We start from the raw sequence: 14591 nt of genomic DNA, 5'->3' as shown, positions 1-14591 counted from the left end.
GCCACATGGTTAAAAAAAAAGCACATTTAATAAATTAAATAATTTGTTTATACTGTTTGTAAATCTTTATATTTTGTATATTTTATATTATCTCCACAGGGGGAGTATGAAGCAGCTTTAAAGATTTTTGATGAGCAGGTTAGTGTCCAACCCTACAGGATCCAATGTGTTGACAGAATTTGAATGAATGATAATAATCAGATAAAGATCTGATATTTGCGACCTCTTTTCCAGGTTTCTCAGCGCTGTGTGAAATCTGGAGCCTCGCTGGACACCGTGGATGCTTGTTCTCTGCTCTACAGACTAGAGCTGGAGGGTGGGATATCATTCAGTCTCAACAAAGATTCCTGTTGAGTCATCTATTAAAACAAGCAGTGCATCCTAAACACATTTGCATTTGACAGTTTAATCAAGGCGCACGGTGAAAAGTGAGGTCTTTGCTCCGTACTGAAATATAACAAGTAAATCTGCTGTTATGACTATAATTGCATATCACAATGCCTCGAAAACTTTGAAAAGAAGTGTCTTGTGTTTACAGTGGACAAAGATAGATTACAGAAGACATGCTGGCCTGTACATCATTTGCTAACCAGAAACAAGAGTCTTGAATTTGATTTTGGCAGGTATAGGATGTCAATGGAGAGATGTCTGCCTTACACAGAGAAGAGAATGAGTGAAAAATCTCAACCTTTCCGGGTTTGTTATTAAAGCGAACCCATCCAGTTTAATGTTAAAAAACATGATTCTATTCACTGCCTCATCAGCCCAGACAAGGTGGAGATAGATCTGACACATTTGCCCAACTGCACAATGATGGTATATTCTAAGTCCATTACCCATATAACCCGTGTTCCTGTGTTTCCACCGCAGGTGTGAGCACGAAAGACCGCTACCGAGAGTTGCTCCAGGTCACCGAGCCTCATACAGAAGACCACACGTTGCTTTTCAATGATCTGCACTTCCTCATGGTTTCCCTGGGCAGCAAGGACACGAGCATCACTCAGCGCCTGGTGGAGAGTCTGCAGGAACTAGCTAAGTAAGTCATACGCATTATGTAACACACCCGAGAGATTACAGCACGGGGTCTGCACAAGGGCGGGAGGTTGTGGAGGCCGTGTCAATGCAGTGCGGAACGCGCCTCTGGATGAGATTTCTTAGAAATTTCCGTGCTCGGGGGGAAAACTAGCCGTCTTCAGACTTCGCCGCTGCATGCATATTTATTCTAATTTACAACTGCAGCCTAAACACTTGTGTGATAAAAGGTTGTACAGAGGGAATGAAGTGCATCTAAAGCAGAACCAAGCACAAAGATGCATTTCTTGTCCATGTGCCATGTTTTATGTGATAACATTGTGGAGAAAAATCCTCCGGGGTGGCGCTTTTTCAACCTTGCAGTATTTTCTCAGAGACAAGAGTATTTTACATTACCCTCTGGGTTACTCTATGCTTTTAGCAACAATTTCACACACAAACCTTGAGCTGAACTTGCTGTCAGCTAAAAACAATTTCCTTCCAACAAACCATTAAGCTGTTGTCTGCTTTGATTTCCGGTTGTCTTGCTTTTTAAAGATTTTAAAGAGTTTTCAATTCAAGTTTATTTATAGACAGTTTCAGCGGCAACAAGATAAATGTTATGTGGCCCAAACTTAACTTCCTCCGCAACGAATCAATAACTGTTGTGTAGTTTTAATTTAATTTAATACAATTAATATACAATAAAATATATTTTTATAGATTTCTTTGAAACTAATCAAACCTTGACATAGGCAAAGTTAGATCCCTCTCACACCACTGATTGATACATGTTGTGCTTTTGTAATAAGAATTTATCAGTCCTAGCCTTTGTATAAAAAATCTTTTATACTTGTGTATTTGGAATTGTTTTGGATGCTGTGGGCGGGTGGGTATATGGGTGGTGTTAGGGATGGTTTATATATATATACAGTATATATATATATGTAAAATGCATTTCTATGGAAACTCCTTTGTTACTCTTTATGTTTTTTCATTTAAAATATGTTTAAAAAAAAATATATATATATATACAGTATATATACAGTACAATAAAATATTTATATGAATTAAAACTTATATAAATTAAATCTAAAGTAAATTGTTATAATATGATCAGACACAGACCAGAAGTTAACTTCGGGCCAGTGTGTGCGTCCGATGAAACTGTCCATATAGTCCTTTTTTATAATGTTGCATTGTTTCAAAGCAGCATTACATGAAAAAAAGGAAATCACACAAAAAGAAAATTATTAATTACATGGAATACAGATAATAATACGTTCCTGCAAAAAATTTAAAGGGGTCTTATGGCGTGAATACGTGTTTTTCTGTGTCGTGTCTTTGGTGTGTTATAAGTTGCCCATGCATGTATTAGACACGTAAAATTGCGAAAATTAAAGTGTCAGAACAAAAGATTCATTCTATCTAAAAGCGAATGCTCACCCAGACCTGCCTGAAACGCCTCGTGTAACCACACCCCCACAAATCTACGCCAGTTCGTGGTATGAGTTGACTAAGACCGCAAGTAAGGTGGGCGTACCTGTCAGTACAATTGCTTTGGAACCTGATGTTCCAAATATGGTAAGAGGCGTTACATTTCCGTCACATGCTTGCAGTATTTGACCAATCACTACACACTGGTTAACTGGCCAATCATAGTACACCTCGCATTTCAGAGCGATGAGCTTTTAAAAAATCTGCGTGTTTCAGAGAGGTGGGGCAAAGAGGAGATACAAACATGCACGGTATGTGGAAAATACAGTGGTTTTGAACCTTTAGTTTTGAAACTAAATTTGTGAAATTAGTTAAATGGATATAAATTGGATGTTTCTTTCAGAGAGCCAGCAGATAACCATCAGCTCCATATAGCCGAGCGTGTGGGTCTGCCCATGTGTCAGGCTCTGCTGGAGTTTGACCAAGGGAACTACAGCCAGGTTGTCGAGTTGCTCAAACCCATCAGATACCGCTTTGTGGAGATAGGGGGCAGTGGCGCACAGGTCAGTCTCCAGAGAACCTCATTACATTTGCATTCAAGGGTCTGGCAGACACTTTTATCCTAAGCGTACAGTGCCTTTTACAGTATCTGTGTTCCTTGTGTATCAAACCCACAACCTTTGCACTGCTAACACAACTCTACCAAGTGAAGCACTGCATCGGTTTCTGATCGGGAAGAAATAACAGACCCCTTTTCATTCTTTTGCAGAGGGATATTTTTAATCAACTCCTCATTCATGCTGCCATGAAGTCTGGAGACAAACACCACCAAAGGTTTGCGAGGTATGAGCTGAGTAGCCCTCTTTGTTTTACAGTCTTTTTTTATTTTATGCAGCAATTTTAGGGAGAATTCTTGGCTAAATAACTGCTCTAAAACAATTTTGAAAATTTTATATAATAACTTTTTTAGTCATTATGTTGATCAATTCCATCGACTGACGCTAGCAGAAATAACACGCTTCCTCTTTAAGCAATAGCCAAATACCACCGCGTTTTCTGTCATTATTCTGGAACATGTCTCTCACTGAATTTTTTAAAAGGCCTCATTTCGGGAGTTATTGTATCCTGTAGGGATTTCTTGGACACTTACTGAGGAAGCAGGTGTTGTGTGTTTCTGTCCCTAGATGCATGCTGATTGAGAGAGACGCAGTGCGGCCAAACTCGCCGCTTACAGACCGTCTGATCCAGAGAGCTCACGCCTTACACGTTTAAATACAGAGCCCCTATGCCTTAGATATTTAACAGGGCCTGCTTTCTATCTTTTCAATTACAGGCCCCTTTCTTTACCAATTTAACTGCAGACTTGAGATCAGAGAGCCGGTCCCTGAATACAGCCGGAGATTTTGCACAGAACAAAATCGTTTCAATACACTCCCTTCAGCAGCAAATGGCATCTGTTAGTTGAGACACTTCTTCCCAGACTTAAATGAAATGTGCAAGAGATGCTTTGTATGGATATTTTGCACTACACATTATCACAGGAAAGCACATCCAGTAGTTTTTACATATATTCTCTTGACTCGCAACAAATGACCATGATTATTCAACGCTGTGTGCATTAAAAATGAGCTTACAAATATGCCTCCAGACTTATGAATTCGTAATGAAGAAATAACTAAGCTCCCGCAGGCTTCACAATTTTTTTTTTCAAACAACGGAGCAAAATGTAAACTGAAGCAGAAGGAGAACTGGCTCAAGGCAGGTGAAATGAATCTTTTGGAAATATGTGATGGGAAAGGTGCAGGATAAAAGCACCGCTGGTGTATGTGGGTTGGTACGGGGAGCGCTGCAGGTGTAGTAGAATGAACGCTGGTGGAGATGAATGTCTGCTTGCTCTACCACACTGAACGGATCTCTTTCTGGATCTCGGAAATGAGAATCTGTGACACCGCAATGCCTGCAATCAGAGGATCAAACAGAAAAGCAGTCTGCGTGCAGAGGGTTGTGATTTCAGTTTCATACCCACACTATGAAAAATTCAGGACTGGAAATGCAGCTCGCACCGGATAACAATACACAGGGTTTTTTAAGCAGATCACAATCCTTTAGATGTAAATTTGTGGGTTCAGAAGGACAAAACGATTCATCTTATTGTGTCATGGGGATTGTGTAATTTAGGTTTTATCTGTGGAGCTGACCTTGTTTTGTGTTTACCAGCAAAACCTTGTTAACTTTTTTTTATGAAGTTGTTAGTTAATAATTTACCAATTTAAAAAGCCTGTTGAAAACAAATCCGCACACCATCACCACATGATACCAATATATTGCAATTGCTACTTTATCTTTTCAGCGTTATCTCAAATAGGAGAAACCATCTCTGAAATTCTGATTTTTTTTAACAGATGCTATAATGGTCTCTGTTGATTTGTGCTGGTTGTGTTGAGTTCTGTTATCGATCAGATGGGAACCAACAGAACACCATTACATCCTTCTTGAATAAGGCCTAAAACACACTACAGAAAATAATTTTGTTGTCTTTAATGGTAAATAGCTCATGGTTTGAAATGGTGTGTGTAATGAAAACCGTAAGAATACCAGGGGGTTCGTGTTTGTTTTTCCAAAACTGAGGCACATGTTGGAATGAGTGTGTGGTACAGCATGCCACAGATGATGATGGAGTTTTTGTTTCGAACCCAGAACGTTCATTTGTATTCTGACAACATTTGGAAAGACATCAATTCGACACAGAAATCATTAGCAATTGCTTTCAGTCAGGTGAATGTTACCTGTGGTAAAACGAGACCAAACGCCAGCACTCCCTCTAACAACAGATGAGATTTAAGCTATGTTATGACTCTGATGAATGGAGTTGTTGGCTTCCAGGTAGTTTGGGGTCTGGACACCAAAGCCACACATGATGTTGATGTGAAACAGTGAGAGTGGATGATGGAGCATGTGTGTCGTGAGCACAGCAGGGGGCAGTGATGTTTTAACTTCAGGCGTGTCATAGACTGCATTGCCAGGAGCTGTTTGTTTCATCTCAGCACTTCTGAGATAAGGGAGCAGTTCACCATCATTTTTCGTAACCCTTTACCAACAACCATGTCACTGCCACCATTAGTAAGCACATGTACAATAAATGTGATATGTTTATTTTTATCACTTTTCTCACAGTTTGTTGCAAAGAAAATGCATTTTAGAGCAGACAGTAAAGACAACAAAAATACAGTATGGATATGAATTTCATGAAATACAGCATAGATACATTATAGATGTAAAAGAATACAGTATAGATATAAAAATACATTTTTATGTGAGATCTACATTAGCGTTAACTGTAAAAAATAATGATAGGATTGTCATCAGACTGCAATACATTTAAAAAGTATATATGTTTTATAATACAGTCACATAGTCTACACGTATGTATTTTAAAATGGGACTAATGTAAAATTGCATTAAAATGCTTTTTTCGTAATTTTGTAGAATCCGTTTTTGAATTATTTCTGTTGAAAATGATCTTTTATTGATCTGTCCTTTGCTCATGTTAACATATTAACTAACCCATTGGCAGTATTGGAAAACCCACCCAGACTTACAGGACCCTCTCACTTGCCTGCATATTAAGTTTTTCAATGAGTCTACGGCTCATGTCAGTGAGCTGGAACTTTAGCTGGTTACATGCTTTCTGCCAGTCTAAGGCTGTTGTATTCCCTGTTGTTTCGTAGGCAACAGATGTAGCACTGTATAGGTCAAGGTTATTTCAGATAATGTACTTTTCAGTACTGTCTGTATATCTGTTTGTTTGCAGACGCTGGTGGGCGACAGGAATACATAAAACTTTTCTGAACATCGTAACTTTAAATAGCACATTTTCAATTCGCACACTGATTTCTTGTTATCAGGGGTCATCCGTGTAACTGGAAAACAACTAAAACATTAGCATTCAGAAAATTAATGATGGCTAAAACTGTTAAAATTGAATAAAAATAACACTCTTAACTAGTATACTTACGTGTTGACAAATAAAACTTGAAACGCATACTGTCCCCTGAAAAGGTCAATGTTGCGTCATTTTAATTTTTCTCAAGCAGATGCCGGTGTCATAGTCTTCACAGCTGTTATTATGACTCACAACCCATTCATTTCACAGCAAACAATGTGTTTGAATCTTATGTTTGAAAACTGTTCAAGTACATTTTCACTTACTGTATACATACTGTATAGACAATCTATCCGCCCTCAGCATCTTTAATTTTGACAATTTCTTTTTTGTTTATAATAACAGCTTTTTGTCCACATTGACCTGTCTAAAGAGTGTTTATCCAGCAATCACTGAAGACATTTGTCAAGGGAACATAATATTTACTCTAAACTTTGCATTTTGTACTACATTTATTGTTGGTTCTTATGACACATTGCTTGTGGTCTTTCCTCATTTGCAAATCATTTTGTATAAGCCTTGCTAAATTAATAAACGGAATGTTAACGTAATATTTAGGTCTGCCAAGCAGTTGTTATAAACCAGTGAATTATGCTTTCTTGGAGTATCTTATCAGTATTTAAACGGGTCTTATGGATTGAATTGGAGCGCACATTTAGCATTTGAGCCAAGCAGCTGCTTTGGCCGTCACACAAATAGCATTGCTCCGTCATTTAGCGTCTCGGGACTCCAGCAAACAATTCAAAATTGTTTTCGTATTGCTTCTTTGTCAACTGTTGAAATGCAAACTTTGGATCACTGATATTTTAGGTAAAGCAGATCTGTTTAATTTAACTGAGCTGTTGCTGATGTGATTATAAGAGGTCATTAGATGCACAGGCCATCATCATCATTACAAGTGCTGGCACAGTGACAGGACAGAACGGAAGGTCGAATAAATGCTCTGAATTTATCTTTCATGGCACTTTGTTGCAAAATCTGCAAAAGTTATGTTTAGCTGATGGGAGGAAAAGCGATAGCCTAATATAACGTTGTCCTAATGTGTAGCTACAACAGGGCTGCCAACTGCAGATGGGATGGCGGAAAGTTGTTTAAAAAACATAAAAACCTTGCATTAGAAGTATTGTGATTGTCAAACGAGTTGATATACTTTCATTACTTTCACTAATTTTAGGTGAACTGTCCCTTTAAATTTTGAGCACAGACCAGACAAGAGCTGCGTCTCAATTCGAAGGCTGCGTCCTCCGGCAGTCACTTTTGTCTACTACAAACGTCATCGAGGTTGTCTCATTTCAGTTAAAATAACATTACAAAATTTACATTTGTTTCTCTTAAGACGTAACCATTGTAGTTTCATTCTTACCTTGAAATGTAACTGTTAATTAGAATTTATTGTTAAATGATGCATTTGCAAATTTTTGTAGTAGCACCACCACCTATAAACAGACTTTCAAAGCCACACAGTTTATTATGTACACATTTATTCCTAATCTTATCCCTAATGAAATGCTGAAATCTCTTGTCTGATCACACTGATAATTGCGAATTACATTACATGAATCACGTAAATTATATGAATATTGTAAAATATATAAAATAATATTTTATTAATAAATATTTTCCATTTAAAACATTTTTTTTGTAGTTTGCATCAGTGGATACTATTGCTCAACATTTCTATTGTTAAAAAAAGTAAAATAGAGGATGTGAAGCAACGTCACGCCGTGTTGAATGTTGCGCCATCTTGGGAGGATCGCTGCTAGTGCGTTCAATGCAGTGTTTTGTTTTTCTTGTTTGATTAGGAACTATGGTAGGTCGGTCTTTCTGTGTTATAAACAGCAATAGCATTACGCAGAGTCATTCAGGAAAATCCCCTGGTTCTTTCACTTTCGATTTCTCCATTAATCAAACAAAACAAGTAACGGTACATATCAAAACAATAATAGCAGCGGAGTACATGATCCTTCCAAGATGGCGGCGCCACTGCAACATGCAACATAGGGCGTGACATCAGCTTCACATTCTCTATCTTGAATGTTTAGCCAATAACGTCGTGCGTTGCACTCGAACCTTTACTATCTTCTTTGATTTGACACCACAACGGCTCTGTAAACAGTAACTCTCGCCTTCTTACATTTGATTGGCCAGTGACCACCTTATTTTGACATTGAGGTCCACTGCTAGACTGCTGAGGAAAAAAGTTTGCAGCACCAAAATAGGGAGCCGCAGAGATGACATATTTTTTGTATTCAAACCCCGGAAGCGAGTTAGCATTTTAGGACTTCCGGTTCCATCACTCCAAAGTCTATTGGTTTTTTGAATGAGTTTTTGGTAAATCGCCCGAAATGAGGTCTGTGGTAAACAAAACCTCTAAATATTTTCACGTTTGATTCTATGACATAAAACACACACATTTTTTAAAGCCTTATTGTGTCGTAAAATGGCGGTTGCTAACAAGTTGCTACTACTTACTTTGGCGGGGACGTTAGACCTCATCGCGCATATAAAGCTCACAAATAATGCAACATGGGCACAAATCTCTTAAAACATAGATGCGGATTCATTCACGGAGTAATTACTTACCAGGGAACACATTTTCGATAAAGTTTGAAAGAGTTGTGGTGACGTTGATATCAAGGGACCTTAGTATAGTCTGTTTATAGCATCGCGTTAGCTTTTTACCTCTGCCGATTGTATTTTGGCTTCAAAAGTAACAAATGTTGTGTTAATTGGTAAAGATTGTCTTGATATACAAAACGTGTAAACATCATAAACCTTTGTTAATCACAGAGCTTATTTTTTGCGATCTTCCAAAAGTCTATGGGAAAATGCATAGGCTTTCGTTCAAGGGAACCACTGCAGCGCTAACTTCCGGGTTGGCTTACAAAAACACATCATCTCTGCGGCTTCCTGTACAGATAGGCTTTTAGACATTTATTTCACAAATTTTATTACACACCACAGAAAAATGCGTGAGAGGTGGCAGCCCTGCCATATTGTATAACTTGGATATGGAATATCGCATGTATGCTTTAGTCTGTTTAAATGTAAAACATTCAGTTTAACCAAAAGTGGATGAATAACATATCTGGAAAGCAAAATGCAATTTCAATGCGCAGACTGCACAAAAGGTTGAACAATATGATTGTCTCACAGCAAACCTCATATCCATATTTAAATATCTCATATGCAAGCGCGTTGCATTTGTGTTATACAGTAGGTGCGCAGCAGGAGAAAGGTTGGACTGGGTCAGTAGAGATTTCAGGACCTGTCCATGTGGTTCTTCCAGCCACAGCATTCAAACTGCATGAGCAGCCGGAAAGAAAGAGAGAGAATATTTTTAGACTCCGTCTCGCGTACCACATTTTCACGTTCTGTCGCCTGGACCCGTGAGAATTCTCATTGTGAGGAGGACACAAAGGAAGGCAGAACATCTGGAGAGGCAGTGGGGAATACTTCACCGTACCGTACTAGAACACTAACTGAATCATGCATGTTAAACATTATAACCACAGAGCAAAAGAGACATTATTTTAGACATTATTATACATTCACTTTGAATCATTTGTATATTATTTGAATGACTACAAAAAAAAGAGAAGCCACCTGAAGTAAATGATGCAAGAAATGCAATGCACTGCTTCCTATGGTAGACATAGGATTGTATGTTTGTCTGACGTAAAATAACGCCCTTACCTTATTTTGTATGTAATCCATTTGCTTTCTAAGGTCTGGGTCATCTCGATAATGCACAATGGCTTTTTTCCACGAATTTCCCAAGAGTGTCTGTGAAAAGGGTTCGTGGCCTGAGACTTCAAATGGTCCAGCAGAAAGTATTTATATACACCTAAAATCCAGCACTGACATCGGGGTTATATATGCATATGTAATTGCCTTACGGGAGAGTTTTGGACGGCTCTAATTCAATATGGCGGCTCTAATAACATATGCTTTAGTGTGGTAATTAGCTCTCGGAGTCCCCTGGGTTCTCTCCTTTTCCCGTGTCAGTTCCTCTAACTTCGGCTTGTTTGAGCACCTCTGAATGTCATTAGGAGGAAGCCTCGTAGAACGGCTCCTTCGGAACGGAACATTTGGTTCCACTTTGATGTGGCGAAGCTCTTTAATCATAAAGTAGCAAAGATGCTTGAAGTGACGTTGTTAAACTGCCCTGTTTAACCGAGTGTGCTGTGCTTTGACAGTCTGCTGGTGAGGTAACGGACTCAATGGGACCTGCTCCGGTGGACTGCAGAACTTCAAGAATTCATTTACAGAATGAGGTAAGGGTCCAATTGGGGAAACTATTGTTAAATTACGGGAAAGATGAACAGTTTAACAAGTAAATGGGAGAACGGTGGGTTGTTATTAAATTGACGAATTATTCCAAGATTTTGCCGTTATGTAGAGAAATGACGACTTTCATTAAAGAGTTCAAACTCAACCCAACTTTAGCCTAATGGTACTATTACTTTTAACAATCTTCAGTGTGGCAAAGTCATAACAATGAAATATAGTTCATATGATAGCCCATATCATGTGTCAGGCCTGTAGAGCACTAAAATAGTTTATACATTTATAGTTTCGAAGGGAAAGCCCGCCTGCTCAGAATAAAAGAAGCCCAAGACTGCAATAGCCATTTGGATGAGAAATACCAGGGTAAGGCTAAAGAACTGGAAAGGAACAGCTAATGAAAATGACCACAGTTATCACAATGAAAGTGATAACAGCAAAAAGATCATTGACTGCCGTTTAAATAGCTCTTCAAATGATCAGATTTTTATTTGTTGGAGAAAATTGCCAGTGCTGTCTCACTTATGAATATTTATTAGGGTAGGTTTATTTTTGAAAACTGCATAGGCACATACCCTAAAGTCTTGGCTACTAAAGCTATTTACATTTATACCTCGGAACAAACATTGGCGTTTGTAGCTACATGTCTTGAATAACAGTAACCTTTTCTGTGTGAATTATTACAATGCAAATTTAAAACGGTAAAACAATGATAAAGCACGACAGATAAAACTGAATAATGCAAAAGGAAACGGTGAACTACTAATAATACAATTACAACTATTCTGATTTCTGTGTGACAACTAGCCCCTGTCTCCCATACAGTATGCATATCTATTTGGTAAAAATCAATACTCAAAATAGGATTTGAACTTTTTTTAACGAGTTTTTGAACTTGCCATATCCAATTGCAACAATAATAAAGAAAGAATACTTTAATATTGCACATTACATTGAACGGTGATTATTTGATGGTTACTTTGTAGTTAACTTTATAGTGCTCAACACACAATAGCAAATTCAAATGCATTGCTGATGATATTTTAGCCATCAGACAAAAAAAATGTTTGTGAGTGTTCGAGTGCAACAACATTACGCCATTGAACTTCCATTACAAGCCTGATAAAAGTGTTTCAATCATCAGATCGCTCTTCTGCAGTATGACCATAAACATGTATTTACATACTTGGCTTGCATTTAAAATTAACTAAATTAAATTAGATGAGTGTTTAATTGCTGGTTTGAGGCCGTGTGAAAAACAGCTACTACACATACTATAGCCGTGTGGATTTTTGTAAAACCCAGCAGCAGTCCAATGAGGCTACAACAAACTAATAGATGCTGTTGCATTGGGTTCAAAGGGCCGTCTGCAGTGCATAAACATCGGTTGAGTGTGATTTGGCAGTAGTCTGTTGCCGTGATTGTGAGTCATGCTGTCAAATTCCCAGCACAACACATTGCAACTCTCCACAATGACAATAATTGCGGATCACACACACCGTATATCAAGACTGCTTTTACAGCAAAACTGAACTGTATAAAGTTATTTTTTTGCTAGATTTTTGTGCCTAAAGATTTATAAAACTGTTCAGCTTTAGCTGATAGCCCCATATAGCAATGCTCCAAAAAAGAGCCGTTCACGCTGACACTGATTTTGTTTGGTAAAACTGAAGTTGATGGCATTGCCAGAATTGAAAGTAAATATTTTTTATAGTAAGTTATTGTTAATAATTGTTTTCCTGATACTTCAATTAAGAACTTCAAGAAAGTGTGAACACGTGAAACATTCAAATGAATCTACCGCTGCAGCGGATGAAGTTGAAACAACTCCTCCCTTCAGATTTTGGAATTGAACTGTATGTAAATTTTGTTTCGACAGCTGCCCCACATGTGCACTGATCCCAATGTAATTAAAATATCTGGAAATGTTTGCACTTGAATAAGGCAGATTGTATCATAAACACACGGCACTCATAACATATACAATACAAACAGTATGAATAGCACCGATGCTTTTGTTTTGATTGTGCATTTCTTCTGAGATTCAGACCATCTGCAGCATCATATGCAGTTGGATTTACAGAGGGATGTTTTGACTCTTTTCGTAGTTATAAAATTCCTTCCAAATTGTATGCAGATAGAGTGCTTTGAAAACAAGAGTTGTGTTGATCAGTGACGGATGTGAAAGGAAAACATTACAGTTGCAGCAAAATTGCAACAGCTAGTCTGGTAAAAGACTAAATTATACGCACTTATGTTTTATTCATTTCAAAGCTGGCCAAAAAGCTTATGTTCTGAAATTCACTTTTCCCCAAAAACCCATTTGGAGTTGGTGTGCTTCACTTAGCCAGAATAAAAAGCTGAAGAAGAACAGGAAATGACAAAAGAAAACATTTCTGTCCTGTTAAGGCTCACCTGCCGGTCTATTTTGACAGTGAATACTCAAAAGCACGCCCCAAAAAAGTTATAGCCTATAAAATGTTTGTTTTTTAGTTTATGAAAGTACACTGTGAAGAACTGTATACTCTAGTTAAGTTCTTAAACTAAACTCTAGTTTAGTTCTTAAGGTCTTTGCACATACAGTCCGAAATTTTCGTGTGCGTTTTTTCGTATTTGGCGCTCGTTTGTACGGTGTCTCTCAAAATGCTTGCTACGGATGCGAAACGTGCAGAAAATCGAACCCAGTCTGAATTTTTATGACAGACGAAAATATCGGAGGCAGTGACACAACGTGAGGTCGAATTTTGTTTTTTAACGTGCGTAAATTTCGGACGCAAATTTCGGCCTCAATGTGCAATGGCCTTTATACTTACTGTATATATGTAGTTTAAAAGAAGTTTTTAAGTGTGTGATTAGTAAACTTCTTTTGTTAGGATCACAAACAAGAGTGCTGTTGTACAGAATGATTGTGAATATGATGTTTTATAAAAAATAGCAATATCAAATACCGCTTTCTATTTTTATTACCAATTGCCAACAATTGTTTCAAAATCTAAAGAAAGAGTTTTTCTGTAAGGGTTAACTAAGCGACAGGTGATGGCAGATATCTGTGGAGTGAGAGAATGTGATACCTCATATCAGACTGTCACCTGCTCGCTCTCCGGTTCAAAGTGATGACTTCATTTGCTGCGCTGCTGTTGCAAGACTCTCGGTAGATCAAGGACCATGAAAGCAGGGCACCGCGATTGCTCTTCTGCTGGAATGGAGTTCTAAATATAAATGACCCATCAAGAAACTGCACTTTCAGGAGGTTTGCTAGTTGTCTAACAGCCTTTCCTAAGCTCTGTTGTCTATAAATGCCAGTGAACGCTTCATTCAGAAGAGTTGAAGAGACAATCAATGGGGTCAACTCTAATTGCAGACCCTAAAAGACTTCCTCGAAAGTTGCAGGAAGTAAATCCCTCCAAGTGTTTTACATGAGAACCAAGTAATTCAGTGGCTTGTATAATGGATTCAGTGTAGTCTATCTATAAGTAGTTTTCAAACTATGCAGACCAAAAGGCTATAGATCTGACCAAAGCAGGGCTCATGAAGCTTGACCTTATTTTATTTTATAGCCATGATACAAAACATTCTGCACCATGGTTGTTTTTGGTCAGCTTCAGGAAGGCTTTAATATACAAATTGTGACATATAATAGATAGCTTCGTTATTATTCTATAAATCTGTATTGTACTGTGTTTAGAATGTAAACTGAGATTTTACATGAATTAAGACATCGAAACATTTCATAAATTGAATTTAAAATAAGCTGCATATTATCTGAAGCCACTTTCTTGTTTTCTTCACCCGAACGTGAAAATTTTGTATTCATTTAGTCACCTTCAAGTTGTTCTGTATACATTTCTTTGTTCTGATGAACACAGAGAAAGATATTTGCAAGAATGCTTGTAACCAAACAGTTCTTGGCCAC

The 14591-nt window shown here is 37.9% G+C and overlaps 1 protein-coding gene across 7 annotated transcripts in view; it reads left to right on the top strand.

Annotated features, from left to right (window-relative positions):
- Window positions 1-14591, top strand: part of ttc38 (tetratricopeptide repeat domain 38) — a 114043-nt gene that overhangs the window by 4177 nt on the left and 95275 nt on the right. For 4 of the 7 annotated variants that reach the window (XR_008963991.1, XR_008963992.1, XR_008963990.1 and 1 more), the window contains exons 9-14: window positions 100-138; window positions 235-349; window positions 871-1036; window positions 2852-3011; window positions 3218-3291; window positions 10591-10668. Coding sequence is in view for 2 of the 7 variants with exons in the window: in XM_057347711.1 (XP_057203694.1) it covers window positions 100-138; window positions 235-349; window positions 871-1036; window positions 2852-3011; window positions 3218-3291; window positions 3633-3720 (642 nt within the window). In the remaining 5 variants the exon portion in view is untranslated. Of the gene's footprint in view, window positions 1-99; window positions 139-234; window positions 350-870; window positions 1037-2851; window positions 3012-3217; window positions 3292-3632; window positions 7659-10590; window positions 10669-12434; window positions 14555-14591 lie in introns of those variants that run through there. The other 3 variants (XR_008963993.1, XM_057347711.1, XM_057347712.1) reach the window with 3 other exon arrangements.

The sequence above is a fragment of the Triplophysa rosa genome, linkage group LG12 (genome assembly GCF_024868665.1).
Source record: "Triplophysa rosa linkage group LG12, Trosa_1v2, whole genome shotgun sequence".
NCBI classification, from domain to species: Eukaryota; Metazoa; Chordata; class Actinopteri; order Cypriniformes; family Nemacheilidae; genus Triplophysa; species Triplophysa rosa.
Note: the sequence above shows the minus strand (reverse complement) of the source record. Positions and strands in the feature narration are given on the sequence as shown.